This window comes from Phoxinus phoxinus (assembly GCF_949152265.1).
Source record: "Phoxinus phoxinus genome assembly, chromosome: 3".
Taxonomy (NCBI): Eukaryota; Metazoa; Chordata; class Actinopteri; order Cypriniformes; family Leuciscidae; genus Phoxinus; species Phoxinus phoxinus.
Genome location: NC_136878.1, coordinates 4,458,974 through 4,473,751, shown reverse-complemented (window position 1 = coordinate 4,473,751; position 14,778 = coordinate 4,458,974). Strand labels below are relative to the sequence as shown.

The 14,778-nt window shown below is 36.0% G+C and overlaps 1 protein-coding gene and 1 long non-coding RNA gene across 4 annotated transcripts in view; one reads left to right on the top strand and one right to left on the bottom strand.

Moving 5' to 3' along the window:
• Positions 1-5,407, bottom strand: part of LOC306996060 — a 30,262-nt gene extending 24,855 nt beyond the window's left edge. Inside the window, exon 1 of the long non-coding RNA XR_013796991.1 lies at positions 5,297-5,407. This is a non-coding gene — a long non-coding RNA (uncharacterized lncRNA). The remainder of the gene's footprint in view (positions 1-5,296) is intronic.
• Positions 3,675-14,778, top strand: part of mvb12ba (multivesicular body subunit 12Ba) — a 36,939-nt gene continuing 25,835 nt past the window's right edge. Inside the window, exons 1-3 of one of the 3 annotated variants that reach the window (XM_079608147.1) lie at positions 3,750-3,968; positions 5,244-5,281; positions 13,110-13,232. In XM_079608147.1, the coding sequence (XP_079464273.1) occupies positions 5,261-5,281; positions 13,110-13,232 (144 nt within the window). In that variant the 5' untranslated portion in view covers positions 3,750-3,968; positions 5,244-5,260. Of the gene's footprint in view, positions 4,182-5,243; positions 5,282-13,109; positions 13,233-14,778 lie in introns of all 3 variants that reach the window. The other 2 variants (XM_079608146.1, XM_079608148.1) reach the window with 2 other exon arrangements.

Below are 14,778 nucleotides of genomic sequence, written 5' to 3'. Positions count from 1 at the left end.
TATATATATATATATATAATAAAATATTAGATGAAAAACATACCTTTGAAAATCTTAAATGAAAATGAGAAACGTTGCCTTGACTATTAATTAGAAAATAGGTAGATAGATAAAATATATAGAAATAAAGAACATGGGTAAATAAGTATAGAAATATAAAAAGAAAATTGACAAAAAACTACTCAAAAATAAAAGTATTAAAACTAAAATTAAAAACTGAAAACAAAAATAAAAGCGCATTAAAAATATTAATAAATTCTACAATAATACATACAGTATAATACTAAAATAATACCGGACGTTAGTCATTATTCAGAGAAGACTCTGAAAGTTGCAAAATGCACCGCATGCACGCACGCACACACTCACACACACACACACACACACACACACACACACACACACACACACACACACACACACACACACACACACACACACACACACACACACACACACACACACACACACACACACACACTCACACACACACACACACACGCACGCACGCACGCACACACGCACGCACGCACGCACGCACGCACGCACACACACACACACACACTATGTTTGGGAATTTTCCATAGACATAATCATATTTTACTCGACAAACTACATATTTTGTCCCCTAACCCTAAACCTACCATTACAGAAAACTTTCTGCATTTTTACATTACAGTTTTTCTCAATTGTTTACACACAAATACTGGTACTTGAGACACAATGACCACAACATGTACCTCATTCACCAACCCTATGAACCAGTTCTGCTAAACTACAAGCACAATTCCTGCTTTACACTCAAACTGCAGCTCTGAAACACACTTTTCTCAAAACACCACACACAATTCTCTGCGGTTGGCACAATTTTCATGCAGAAAATCTCTTGTTTTCACAAGGAACACACTGCCATTCAAATATTCACACTGACTCATCACATGATCAAACACCCGTCACACAGTTTTACAGTCAGCAATCAGAGCTTTAGCATAAAAGACCGAAACAGAAGAGAGGATGCAACATAGTTGTTGTTTTTTTTACTGTAAGTGTATACAGTAAATTCTTCTGTTGTTTTGTATGTAGAACCACTGTATGTGCAACTTTGTGTTGGTTGGGATGTACATTGTTTTTGTGGGAAAAATAAAATATATTTGTTACCGTGTATTTGTGTGTTCTGAGTATAGAAACAATATTCTCAAATATTTTACAACACACTTATGTGTACTGTCTGTAGTGAGTCATTATGATGAATGGAGAAGAAGTGTTTTCCATTGAGCGAATCAGTGTTCAACTGGTTCTTATAAATGTCTATTCATATGATGGTTTGTGTGTGTCATTTGAATACAAAATACAATTTTGAGAAGAAATAACATTGTTTTGAATGTAAAGTTTCATTTTGCAGGAGAATTGAGGGGTTTTGCCCATTGTGTGTGTGTTTTTTTATTTGTATGTAGAGTTCTGAGAATGAGGCATGCCTTCAGAAAATGTGTGTAAACAATAAAAAAAAAAAACACTTAGTAGAATTTATAAGCTGTTTTTCTCATGGGGACCAAAAATGTCCCCACAAGAACAAAGATTTTAGATTTTGTCTCATAACGTAGGGTTTACCTCAAACACACAAGCATGCACACACACCTCTACCTTCTGTAGAGTCAAAATAACTTATTAGTATATTATCTGACCACCCCTGTGGCTACAGAAAGTCTCTGTGGAATAGAGATGCCACACACACACACACACACAACCACACACACACACACACACACAACCCGTAAACATCAAGTCTAAAGACAGCATAACTTACAGGAACAATCCTGATCATTTGAATTTATAACTTTGATTTCTGGAAATCATATTTCCATTAATCTAACACCAGCCATCGTGACACACATCTGACATGTGAATTAATACAATAATTTATAATTTGGGGGAGGCCTCCACTCTCACTAACTGATGGCATTGCTAATGTAATTAAAGTGAGATTATCATGTACGGCACTCCAGATGGCACCGCTCAAACCGGTTGCAGATCAGTGGGCATTGCATTGCTGACAGGACATTTATACATTCAGATAACAAATATCCAACATGAGCTGTTGCGTAGCATATACTCATATACTCAGCCTTCACATAACATTCAGGATCACACATTTGGCCATGCACACATGCAAATTATACATCTACAATCCTCAAATGTTAATGTCATCGATTAAAACCCCAGTTTGTGATTAAAAATGAAAAGGTGCGATTCGCAATCTACACATGATGCTAGTCAAGCGTTTGTCTCCGTTTACCTTAATCCTTCTTAAGAATGAACTGCGGGCTTCATTACACCGATCTCATTAGTTCTGATCTGGGGCATCAAGAGCTTTCAGTGTTTGTCCAATACTGGGGGAAAAAACACTCGGTCGATTAGATCGTATCTGACAACCATGATCGTGGTGTTGCTGCTAAATATCACAATCTCTATCTTTCACACTCAAACACACCTGGATATTTCATCAGTGTTTTAATCTGTGCATTGCAGATAACGTTTGATGAAAAAAAAAAAAAAATGACATAATTGAACATAAGCAATATTTTCAGAGGTTAACCAGTTTTACCATTGTGCCTATAGCATCATTGAAATATAATCTGAAAACTTTAACACTCTAGATCTGATATGAAAGCTGTTTTGGTTATAGCAATACTGCAGTATTAATCAAAATATGTAACTTTTGGGAATTTTCTCATATAAAACAACCAGCTTTTCAATAGCACAATCACAGTGAAACTACCATTTACAACCATTAGAAAAAAAAAAAAAAAAGGTTTTAAACATGGTTCCAGAATAATTACACAGCTTTATGAACCCCATGGTATTCTTTGAATTTCCTTTTGATGAACATGTAGGCCTACATGAATATGGTCATCATTAGTACAGGGTCTCCCAAATATGATCATCCTGGTGTGAGGGACCCCCAATCTAAAAATTAAAAGGTAGCCATTTATACTGTGAGACATTACTTGTGTGTAAAATATTATTTGGAAAATATTAGATGTAGCCTATAATTTATTTATTTAAATGTATTTATTGTCGTCATCATCCTTCCGTCTACAGGAAATTATGGTGTAGCTTTCTTTTTGTTGTTGTTGTTGTTGTTGTGATTTTCTGGAGAATCACAGAATGGCAATCTCTGCTGCATTTTCTGCAGGTGAAAGATGATGCAGTTGCGTTTCCTACCTTATTATGCCTATTTATTTATTTAAATCTAATTATATTATTTATTTATGATCTACTTTAACTTTTTTATAATTATATATCTTTTTTTTTAATATACTGTTGTAAACTTTTCCACAGACCTCCTATTGTGGTATAATCCCCTGGACCCCAATTTAAAAAACCCTGCCCTGCCATATATGAAAATATAAAGTACCATAATATTAATAATCTGAAACAATCACTGTACCATACTATCACATTACTTTAACTAAGGGCTGATAACATTAAATTATTAAAAGAAACCACTTATTAATTAATCAACATGCATAGCCTAAGCCTACCCTAGTACCCTCTATATCTTGAAATCTCGAGATTAAATCTAGTTTTGTATTACACCAATATAATTTTTTTATGTTTTTGGGTGTAATTGTTGGGTATTCAGAATATAACAGACATTAAAAGGCAAAGACTTCATAACAACTACATCAGCAACAAAACACAGAACACACACACACTCACACTCCTACCTCCCACCCTCTCCTCTCCTCAGTTTCAGTGACTGGTTAGAATAGAAATGGCAGCTTCTGAGGATCCCTAAACGACTCTGGCAAATTAAGAAGAAATGCATCCTTTGAAATGGATTAACTGATTAACGGGAATGTCAACAGTCCAGTCGTGAGCTGTAAAGACAGACAGAAGAGGAACCAGTGGCGTATATCTTTTCAAACAGCAGCGTCTGTCTGTCTCTCTGTGTGAAGTATCTTGGGGTAAGAGAGACGTCGATTAGCATTAGCACTGTTAGCTCCGCTTCTGCTTTCGCCCGCCCGAGCTTTCGTCCTGTTCCCGCCGCATTCCCTGCCGCTCCGCCCCGCTCTGCTCTTACGCGCTGCCGAGGCTCCTGCGGCCGCTGCTACCGCTGTGGGCTGCGGGTCATGAAAAGCTGCTTTTGTCCGAAAAGGAAGGACGCAGTGCATTTTACAGTTAAGTCAATGTGGAGTTTAATGGTCATATTGCTATTTGCACAACTATTGAAAAAAATAAGGAATATTGAGGAAATTAAATTGGGATAGCTTGCTAGCTCGGCTAGGCTAAGTATAGAATCTCTCTAAGGAGTCTCCTAGCAACCTGCCGGCTAATGCTAATGGCTAAAATTGGGCTTCAGCCAACTGATAAAACTGACTATTATTTATTCATATTATGGACTCAATATATTATAATAACACCTAGATGAGTGTTTGCATTTTTTTTAAAGAGTGGTGAATTGTTTAGTAGAATTGTAAATAAAATTGAGTAGTAATGTTACTGTAAATAATAATGATTTATTAGGCTACATGTTTGCTTTTGTATTTTACATAGGCCTATCTGGTCATTTAAACAAAAACGGAGATGTTTCATGGTTATGAGGGAATATAACCATGGATAAGGTGCTATGTATTCATTTGCATTGCTTGTATATTGGACAATATTTAATCTGCTTTCATATTGACATTTAAGAGTGTCTTTTAATTCTGTGTTCATGATTCAGATCAGGTCTTAATTCGCCTTTACACAAATTAAGGCTTAAAGAGACCTAAAACAATTGTCTTGTTTTCCAATACATGGATAAACATCTTTAAATTAGGATTTACTTGAGATTCAAATATAAAATGAAGCCTAGAAAACGTAACAAAATGAAGTGAATGTTTATGCTTAAACTTTTTTTGTAAAATGAATAAAAAAGTAATAGATATCTGTTGAACAGGAAGTTGTATTTCCAAACTTTGAAGTGTTGCTAATTCTCCTTAGACATTTAAATTTAGATAGCATATTGATGTAGGCTAATGTTTTCTCTTCAATTTATTCCCTAAATGTTCACGACTAGGTCTTAAATTTACCTTCACAAAACCCACAGAAACCCTGCAGATGTCTGACCTGTTATACAGTGTCTGCTGTTATTATACGTTTACAGAAAGCATGAAGTGGCTGTGTAAACAGAGGTAATGCTGTAAGAAATAAATGCTCTTATGATTGGCTCTTTGAAAATGTTGAAATTGAATTTTCAGATCAGATTATCACCAAGATGCCTAATGAATTTGATAAGGCAAGTATGACATACCAATTTTGTTGTTGAATACTCCAGCATGGGTTAGAATAATCAGCATGTAGTTACGGCCAGAGTCTCTTCTGAATGCTGCTCTTGTTTGTGAGATTTGGAGCCGTAATGTATGATTCATTTATAGGAGCTGCTTCGTATTTGTACAATGTTGATATTGTATGTATTTTCTATAATGCTGTTGCTCTGGCCTGGATTCATACCAAATTTGTGCCACTGGTGTTTACATATTTCATTTTGATTAGCAGATCTCTTGATTTTAAGTCTCAAAATGGTTGAATATTCTTTTGTAAAGCTGTTTTCATACTGTTTATAGGTTCTTCCATGTTATACTTTTCTTTGTTTCACCTTTCTTTGGATTATCATACATGCTCGCATGCATATACATAACTGGATGTGGCTGCTAGAACCTGTGCTCGTGGATTTGATTAGTTTCCCGTGATGATGTTTGCTTTATCCACCTGTTCAAACAAGCATGCTTTCTTAGAGAGGTGATATAAACTTGAACAAGCACTGAAACCAACACATGCAGGGCTGAACAAAAAGGATTTGTTTTCCTACTGGCATAGGCCTAGTTGGGATAGTTAATTGATTTTGATTCGCCCTGTGCATTTTTTCACTTGCCCTGAAGTGTCTTTATCAAATATTTTTAGCATTTAGTCGAATTACATTTGCATTTAGCAGACACTTTTCCAAAAGAGGAACTAAAGCAATTAATCAAAGAGCTAACAATATCCGTAATATAAAACTGGAAAAATTTGAATATCGTGAAAGTTTATTTATTTCAGTAATTCAACTTAAAAGGTGACTCCAAAAGGTTTCATAAGCTGTAAGCCATAATCATCAAAATTATAACAAATAAAGGCTTGAAATATTTCACTTAGCATGTAATGTGTCTATATAATATATTAGTTTCACCTTTTAAAGGTTGGGTAGGTCAGAATTGTCTAAAAAAACTTTTATTCAAATTTGTTTAAACTGTCTTTATATACCAATACATAATTAAAATGCAAGTACTCTGAAATAGAGAGTATAAAAAACTGAGTGACTCTAGTGTATTTAATCTTCAATAAACACAGCTCATTAACTCCACCTAAAAACGGGTGCGCGACTGCGCGCACGTGGGCAGAGCCAATAATAGCGCGGTAGTCATGGCGACGGAGAGTGACAGTCGCGCAAGCCAATCACTTGTTTCGTCCCGAATGGAATTAATGAGCTGTGTTTTTTGAAGATTAAATACACTATAGTCACTCAATTTTTATACTCTCTTTTTCAAAGTACTTACATTTTAATTATGTATTGGTATATAAAGACAGTTTAAGCCAATTTGAAAAAAAGTTCTTTAGACAATTCTTACCTACACAACCTTTAAGTTGAATTACTGAAATAAATGAACTTTTGATATTCACATTTTCCGATTTTCACCTGTACAATACAAGGTTTATTTGACAGCTATATTAGGAATAACTAAAAAAAAAACATGTGCAAACTGAATTGACAGCATAAATGCAGCAGTGGCTTCTGTCAGCTGGTCCAAGCTTCTCTCGATCTGGCTCTGGGCCGTCCTTATTGTTGAGCCCTGCTATATCTCCCAGACTCCTCGGTTGGCAGTGTGTTGACAGTGCCAGCATCTGTGCCATCTGAGGCTTCTCTGTCCTCCTGGCAGATGAGTGATATGAAAGCAGATCTGCCCATAATGTCCGAGAGGCATCCTGCTCATGTTTCAGGAAGGATGCATCTGTTCTTTATGATAAGTGCTTTAGTGTGCATCATATTATATATAGGCTAGGTCCGAAAGACCAGCATGAATTTAGCTTTATTGCGATTTATCCAATAGGACATCATTGATGAATGATGATAGTGTAACGTTCCTCTTTTTGGGTAGGGATAGGAAAGCCTATTAATACCAGTGTACTTCTGCCAACATTTGATTGTTTAATAAGACTATTCTAAGACCATGTTTATTCAAGAATATGTCCTTCTTGGCTACATACGTTTACATGCATTTTCATCTATCTAAGTCCAATCTGACTGCAGATTCCACAAGCACTGTTTATATGTATCCATTTCAAATACGCCTTTTTTTTTTCAATTGAATAAATGCATGCACAGTGAGTGTACTGTGTTAGTGAAGAGTGGCTCTGTGATCTGTAGTAAATGATCCTCCATCTCTGAAAAGCACTGCGAGTTTGTCTCGCTTATAACGTGCATTTGAAAAAGCAACATGCGACAAACATCTTCCCAAACTTGTAATGCGAAGCGTTCATAAATCTGTTGCCCAACAAAATACATCTAATAACATGTTTTTACTCACTTCATATGGTCAATCGAGTTCCTTTTGTGATCTGATATGGATTCTTATCACAGAATGAGGCAGACAATATATTATCTATACAGTGCTTCTCACAAAAGGAACTCGATTGACGATATGAAGCGAGTAAAAACAAGTTATTGAATGTCTTTTGTTGGACACAGATTGTCTCAATTAGCATTGCATTATTAAATAAACTTTATTATTATGAAAATACCAGAGAAGGCTTGAAGAACTCAAATACACCATATATTGTCGCAGTCGTGTGTTTATTGTCTTCATGTTTAATCGGTCAAATCGTTGCTATCTTTTTTTATTCACATTAGGGATTTCCTGAAAACATCATTATATTACTTCTCTCTGAAAACGTGTAGTTTCTGCACGAGGGTGTCCTCTGGCTTCCAATGAACAGACGTGTGTTTAGCACTCACTAATGGTCACTCCTTCCTATTTTGGGTAAAAAATATGAAAAATAATACTTCTCTCTCTAAAGAAATATATGTTTTCTCTAGTGTACAGGAGTTTTTCCCCCACCGTGGATGCATAAGAAGTTCATTTTTCATATTAAAGAGAGTAAAGACAGTGACTCGGTTTTGATTTTGCATACCTCCTGACAAATTTTCATCTATTGAAATGAATCCAGTCCAATATTGTAATGCTGGTTCAGCTTGGTTTAATCTTAATTAGTGATAGTGCTGGTCTTGCTGGTTAAACTTTGGAGGCTCGATGTACACAGCCTGACCGGCAACGCTGGCTTTACAAATCATATGCATCATAAAGGGAGGCTACATATATCAGAATATCAATGAATAATGATGGCTGAACAATGAAAGGATATTGGGAGGATAGCCTATAACTTTTCTCAGCTGGGTTCTGCAATCCTCTTTCAGATCTTTACCACGTTTCTACTAACTTCTAACTATAGCCTAACTAATTAAGATCAGACTAGTTTGTAGAGCATATTTTTATTAATTTAATTCAGAATTGTATAGGCCATTGCAATACAAGCTGGTTTTAATATAACAGTCAATAATTTAAATATAGGACTAATACAGTTCATATTCATAATAATCAATTTCTCATAACTATTTGTAAATTAAATAGTTTGAAACCGCAGTAACTTTGCAGTTTGTCGTTTTGATTGTTGCTTATATTGTGAGTGCTCTAGTTTTATAATATCAAGTTTTGTGTTTTGCATTGTTATAGTGTTGAGAAGTAAACTTTGTGAGAATATTATCCCTTGCTCAAGCACTGACGCTACCGCTTTCTGGTTCAAAACCAGCAGGTTTAAGTGTTTTCTTGCCCAGATCAGCATATTCTTGGGTAGAATTGAATTGGACCAAGTTGGGCATATTATGAGTTGAAAAGAAGTTAATGAAATCCCAGTGTTATCTATGATTTAGGATGTTGCAGTCTTGATTCACATTAAACTAAAATACTATGTGACCCTGGACCACAAAAACCAGTCACATGGGTCATTTTTTTTAAATTTAGATTTATACATCATCGGAAAGCTGAATAAATAAGCTTTCCATTGATGTGTGGTTTGTTAGGATATGACAATATTTGGCCGAGATATGAGTGTTTGAAAATCTGAGGGTGCCAAAAAATCAAAACATTGAGAAAATCTCCTTTAAAGTTGTGCATTTATGTTCACGATTGTGCTGCATTCACTCACAAAAATACATGTTTTATATATTTACGGTAGGAAATTTACAAAATATCTTCATGGAACATGATCTTTACTTAATATGCTAATGATTTTTGGCATAAAAGAAAAATCGATAATTTCGACCCATACACTGTATTGTATATACAAATATACCCGTGCGATCCAGGGTCACATATAGGATTTCCTCGACTGCATTCCTTCCCTGTTAACGAATGCAGTCTATTCCTGTTGGGTTTTCTCACTGTTGACTCCAGAGATCATCGTGTCCCACACCTTTTTTTAACACTCTCTCTTGGCTCTAGTTCTCACATGCTCTCAGTTTGATCTCTCTCTCTTTCTTCTCCTCTCTCTGCTGTTTGCTTGGCTGCAAGCTGCTTCCATGTGCACCAGTGATTTGACACAGCTTCTTTGTGGCTTGTTTGCAGAGCGCGGAGGGCAGGCCTGGTTGCCAAGGTTGCCTCCAAAGCGCTTAGCTTCATCCAAAGACTGTGAATCATTTGTATTCAGCTACATAACTCTTTAGATGCTCAGGAAGAACAAACCCTGACTCCAAAACCAGTTGATTTGTGAAGTGCATGATGGGGACGACAGACGAGACCAGAATGCCTCTACAACTCTCTACAACTCTCTAATGCGAGTAAATCACTTGCATGTGACCAAATTAAACGTTAGCCTTCCTGTAGCTCAAACAGTAGAGCGTTGGTGCTTGAAACCATATACATAATAAAGGCTAAATGTCTCATCCGCGCTGCTGGCCAATGGAGGTCGACGTCCGCACCTGGCGGCCATCTTGTCACAGTCAGCTCGCTCACTCGTAACATTGTGTTTTAATGGTGCATGTACTTTTTAAATAACCATAACTTGCTCAATTTTCTACTGATTTTCAAACGGGTTGGTTTGTTATAAACGTCAGAGATGTAGTTATGACACTTTATACTTATGAATAATTATAATATTATATATTTCAGCATGTTCAAGCATCCAGAATTAAAGCCACGTTAATAACATTTGTAAGAAACCAAACCGTTTGTAAATCCGTTAAGAGTATTTGTGTTCGTACAGATCACTCGTCTTACATCACCACAGAGCCCGCCAGAAAGCTTGCCTGTGACAAGATGGCCGCCGGTGATGCCGTTAGAGACTCCGCCGTATATGAAAGTAAAAGAGTAGCAAAACTCGAAAGCACGTAGATGTGAATTTGAGAACTTGTACAATAAATATTTGTACTTGTATGCTAAAATTTACACTCACAGCTCTGATGTGAAAACCTGTAAAATAAAAATATGAAGTTGAAATTTGTACTCGCAGACAATAGTCACAAACCTGTATTCTGAATTTGAAGCTGCAGACAAGTAGTCACAGATGTGGAAAATGCCATTCACTAAAATACAATGACAGACACAAACGTGTAATATATATTTGCACTTCTTCTTACATTCATATTCCCAGTACAACCTCAAATAGGCACTTGCAACTCCTCAAATCTGTCACTACAAGTTAAAATTTCATGCCTTGCGATATATGAGGTGCAACACTGACTTGTGCACTTGCAGCTCAGTGGCGGCGTGAGAGAAGGAGGGGCGGGAGCGGGGGTGTTTAAAGGAGCCGTCATTGGCTGGCGCCTAGCCAATGAATTGGGACTTCTATAGTACTTGATGTCAAGGTTCAAATGTCCGTCTCAATGCAGCTTCAAAGTCTCGACACGATCCCAGTCGAGAAATAAGGGTCTTATCCAGCGAAACAATCAGTCATTTTCTAAAAAAAAATATATATATATATATATACTTTTTAACCACAAATGCCTGTCTTTTACCACCTCTGAGATGCGCCACGTACTACGTCATCACGTTGGATAGGTCACAAAAAAAAAAAAAAATATATATATATATATATACTTTTTAACCACAAATGCCTGTCTTTTACCATCTCTGAGATGCGCCACGTATTACGTCATCACGTTGGATAGGTCACAAAAAAAAAAAACCCCAAAAAAACAGAGTTCACAGACAAATAACTGATGTGACCCGCGACCTTTCCAACGTGATGACGCAATGCGTGGCGCATCTCAGAGATGGTACCAGACGGGCATTTGTGGTTAAAAAGTATATCATTGATTTTATTTTTTGTGAAAATAACCGATGGTTTCGCTAGATAAGACCCTTATTTCTCGACTGGGATCGTGTCGAGACTTTGAAGCTGCATTGAGACTCACATTTGAACCTTCTTTGAACATTGGGATATTTGGTTGCCATTCTGTGGGATATTTCATTGCCATTCTGTGTAGAAAAATCCAGGAATGTTTTCCTCAAAAACCTTAATTTCTTTTTGGTCTTGAAGAAAAAAAGACATTTATTATAAATTATCAGGATTTTTTTTTTTTTTGCTAATGATTTATTATTGCTAATTATTTTTATTTATTTTAACTAATCCTTTAAGTGTCTTTTACACTGCACACATTCATGCCTTGCCTAGCAGTTTTTCCTCAACTCTTTTGTTTAATGTTTACTCTTGTAGACATGCTAGTTTTCTACTTTTACCCCCAAAGACTGTTTGTTTACATTTTAGAGTAACGAGTAAGTTCTTGTTCATTATAAGCTCTGGAAGTTACTCATCTCAAAGTAAATCAACATACTTCATTATCAGAATCCTGCTAAGTGTAGCCTAATAGTCTTGGAATAAAGATATTTTTCCCTTGAAGTAGTTATCGTGTAAGATTAGGAACAGTTGATAAGGAAAGGCTAAAAGAGAACGTGTTTCGTTGGATGTGTTGCTTGTCGTCTGGCTCAATGTTTCGTCCTCACCCGTCCTTTCCATCAAGACTCTTGTTCTATTCTGCATATTGTTCTCTGTTCAAACATGTCTTTTACACAGTGACTTGGTTTCATTTGTCAGCTTGTCTTCATGTTTTAGGCAGCGCCGTCATGTTTTATTCTGCTCTGTGTTGTCTCAGAGATATGTTTGGGTATCAGCATGAGTAAATGTGAACATTGTAGTACGTGTTTTGACTTTCAAAGATCTTTTATAATACTAACAAACAATATAGGCCATATTTGGCATCATTTTATACTCAAACTAAGAGGGAATTTTAAACGAAGCATTACGGAAATTAATGCAATTAGTGAAAAATAGGTGTTTCAATGCAAGTCTAAAGATAAGTTGTGTGTTTGGATAGTATTAAACACAATTAAATGGGACAAAAATAAGCTACACTGTTGTTGTTTGGTCACATGATATAATAGTGATTCAAATAACTTCGAAAGACTTTTCCAAGTCCTTAAATAAATGTTGTGAAGTTCAAGTTGTGGATTGTCACCCTCATCTATAAATATATGAGTAAAATCAACTACATTTGTTCCAGGGTAAATTAAATTCACTTAATCTCATTACATTTATGTATTGATTCAGGTCATTGTAGTGACATTACTAGCAACTGATATGTTCACCATAGTTAATGGATTTTACATAAGAAACATTAGGCTATATCTATATTTTTACGATAACTTTCTCCTTTTAGTATGTGTTTGCCTCCATTGCAGTGTCTGTAGTTTTTAATCACATTGCTGCATAATTTAACTTCTTAAAATAAAATAAAAAACAGCAGAAAAATGCCATCTTATTAGCACATCCTACTGAAAATCCTGCTGTTCATGGAAATCCCCAGTTCATTCCTATGGGATGTTATGAGGTAGCAACCGTAACCAAGGGTAGAGTCTGACAAAAGTTAGTTTGCTTTTGTAGACAAAACAAACACTATTTAGACTGATCCGACATGTTCTGTCAAGTGGTTCGTTGTTTAGCGTATAAATGTTTTAACAACACTGTTGTCTTCTCAGAATTCCTCCATGATGCCTGAGGTACGGGACCTTTCAGACGCCCTGCCCGAGATGCCCATGGACCCGATCACTGGCGTAGGAGTTGTGGCCTCGAGAAACAGAGCTCCCACCGGCTATGATGTGGTGAGTGTCCTATACAGTTATGCAGATGGTGAAGATAGTGTGAAAAGTGCATAAGGAAGTACAACTCTTTGTTCCTCCAAAAGCATTTGTCAATAAATGACATCTGTTCTTCTAGCCTAGCATGCTGTTTCTACACGAGTAGGGCTGTCACTTTACGTTCGAAGATCGATTACACAATTGATCGGACCAACCAACACAAGTTTCGAAAATGAAAATAGGGAATCGGATTTTAACGGCCTTCTCTCGGAGCGCATCCAGCTCGTCACGATACGCCCGCAGCGAACGCGCGTCACACAGCAACTGCAGGCTCTGACACACACACAGAACAGCAGATTATACTTCTGCATAATGTGTGTCTTTTTACAACAAAGATGTGAATTCTGCTGGTATTCAGACAGTCTCATGCATACAGATACAGATTCGGGCTACAATCACCTACATAGGCGAAATTTGTTTGACATTTCTAATCGTAAACAGCCATGTTGAAGCCTGCAGTGATGTTTTTTTATTGATGTACAAAACTTCACACCAATAAATCATCAGAAATATTGCTGACTTGTGCGCGTCTCAACAAGCGCCCTCTTTACGTTCGTCCTAATGCCTGTTAGTTGTCCGTGGATTTGCGTATATATATTTGGCGTTGAAAATGGAAACGTCTTTAGACATGGAAAATCTATTTTTTCAATGAACACGTATGTCTCAAAAATCAAACAGGATTTTTTTACAAAAGTGACAGCCCTATACGCGAGACACTATTGTTTTATTAAAAAACCTAGTGAGTCATAGATTAATACGGTTTCTCAATGGCCACTATGATGCCGATATTTACATTTCACATTTACATAAATTCATTTAGCAGACCCTTATTTTTATAAGAGCTGATTTTATTTGATATAAATCAACATTGATGATAATAAAAATGTCTTTCTTGAGCAGCAAATCCGCATATTAGAATGATTTCTGAAGGATCATGTGACACTGGAGGAATGATGCTGAAAATTCAGCTTTGATCACAGGAATAAATTATATTTTACAATATATTCAAACAGAAAACTATTTACTGTATTTTTAATCAAATAATTGCAGCTGTACTGAACTTTATAAGAACTATATAGGTTTTGTACACAATATTTTCTCAAAATTCTCCCCAAAATTTTGAAACGCAATGTTGATTGATTTACTAGTCTGTTCTGTTAGTTGATTTTGGAACTGACACAAGGGCAACTAGCACTACGGTTAATTTGGTCAAGCGATTATTGTGCGATTATCTGATAATGGTCAATACCAGCTAAATAACCATCTTCACCTATAGGTCTTAAAGTCTTATATCACAAAATTAGTCATTTTATTATGATAACGGTATATAATAAACTATAGTTAATTTTGCTTTAAATTAAGTTTTAAAAAAATTGAGAACATTGACATTTTATAATTCTTATCACCAATTTCAGTGTCACAAAAAACGAATACTAGCTTAAGTAAAAAAACTAAACAAAAAAACCCTTAAGCTTACTGAAGACAAGTAAACGGTCTGTAATTACAAGCA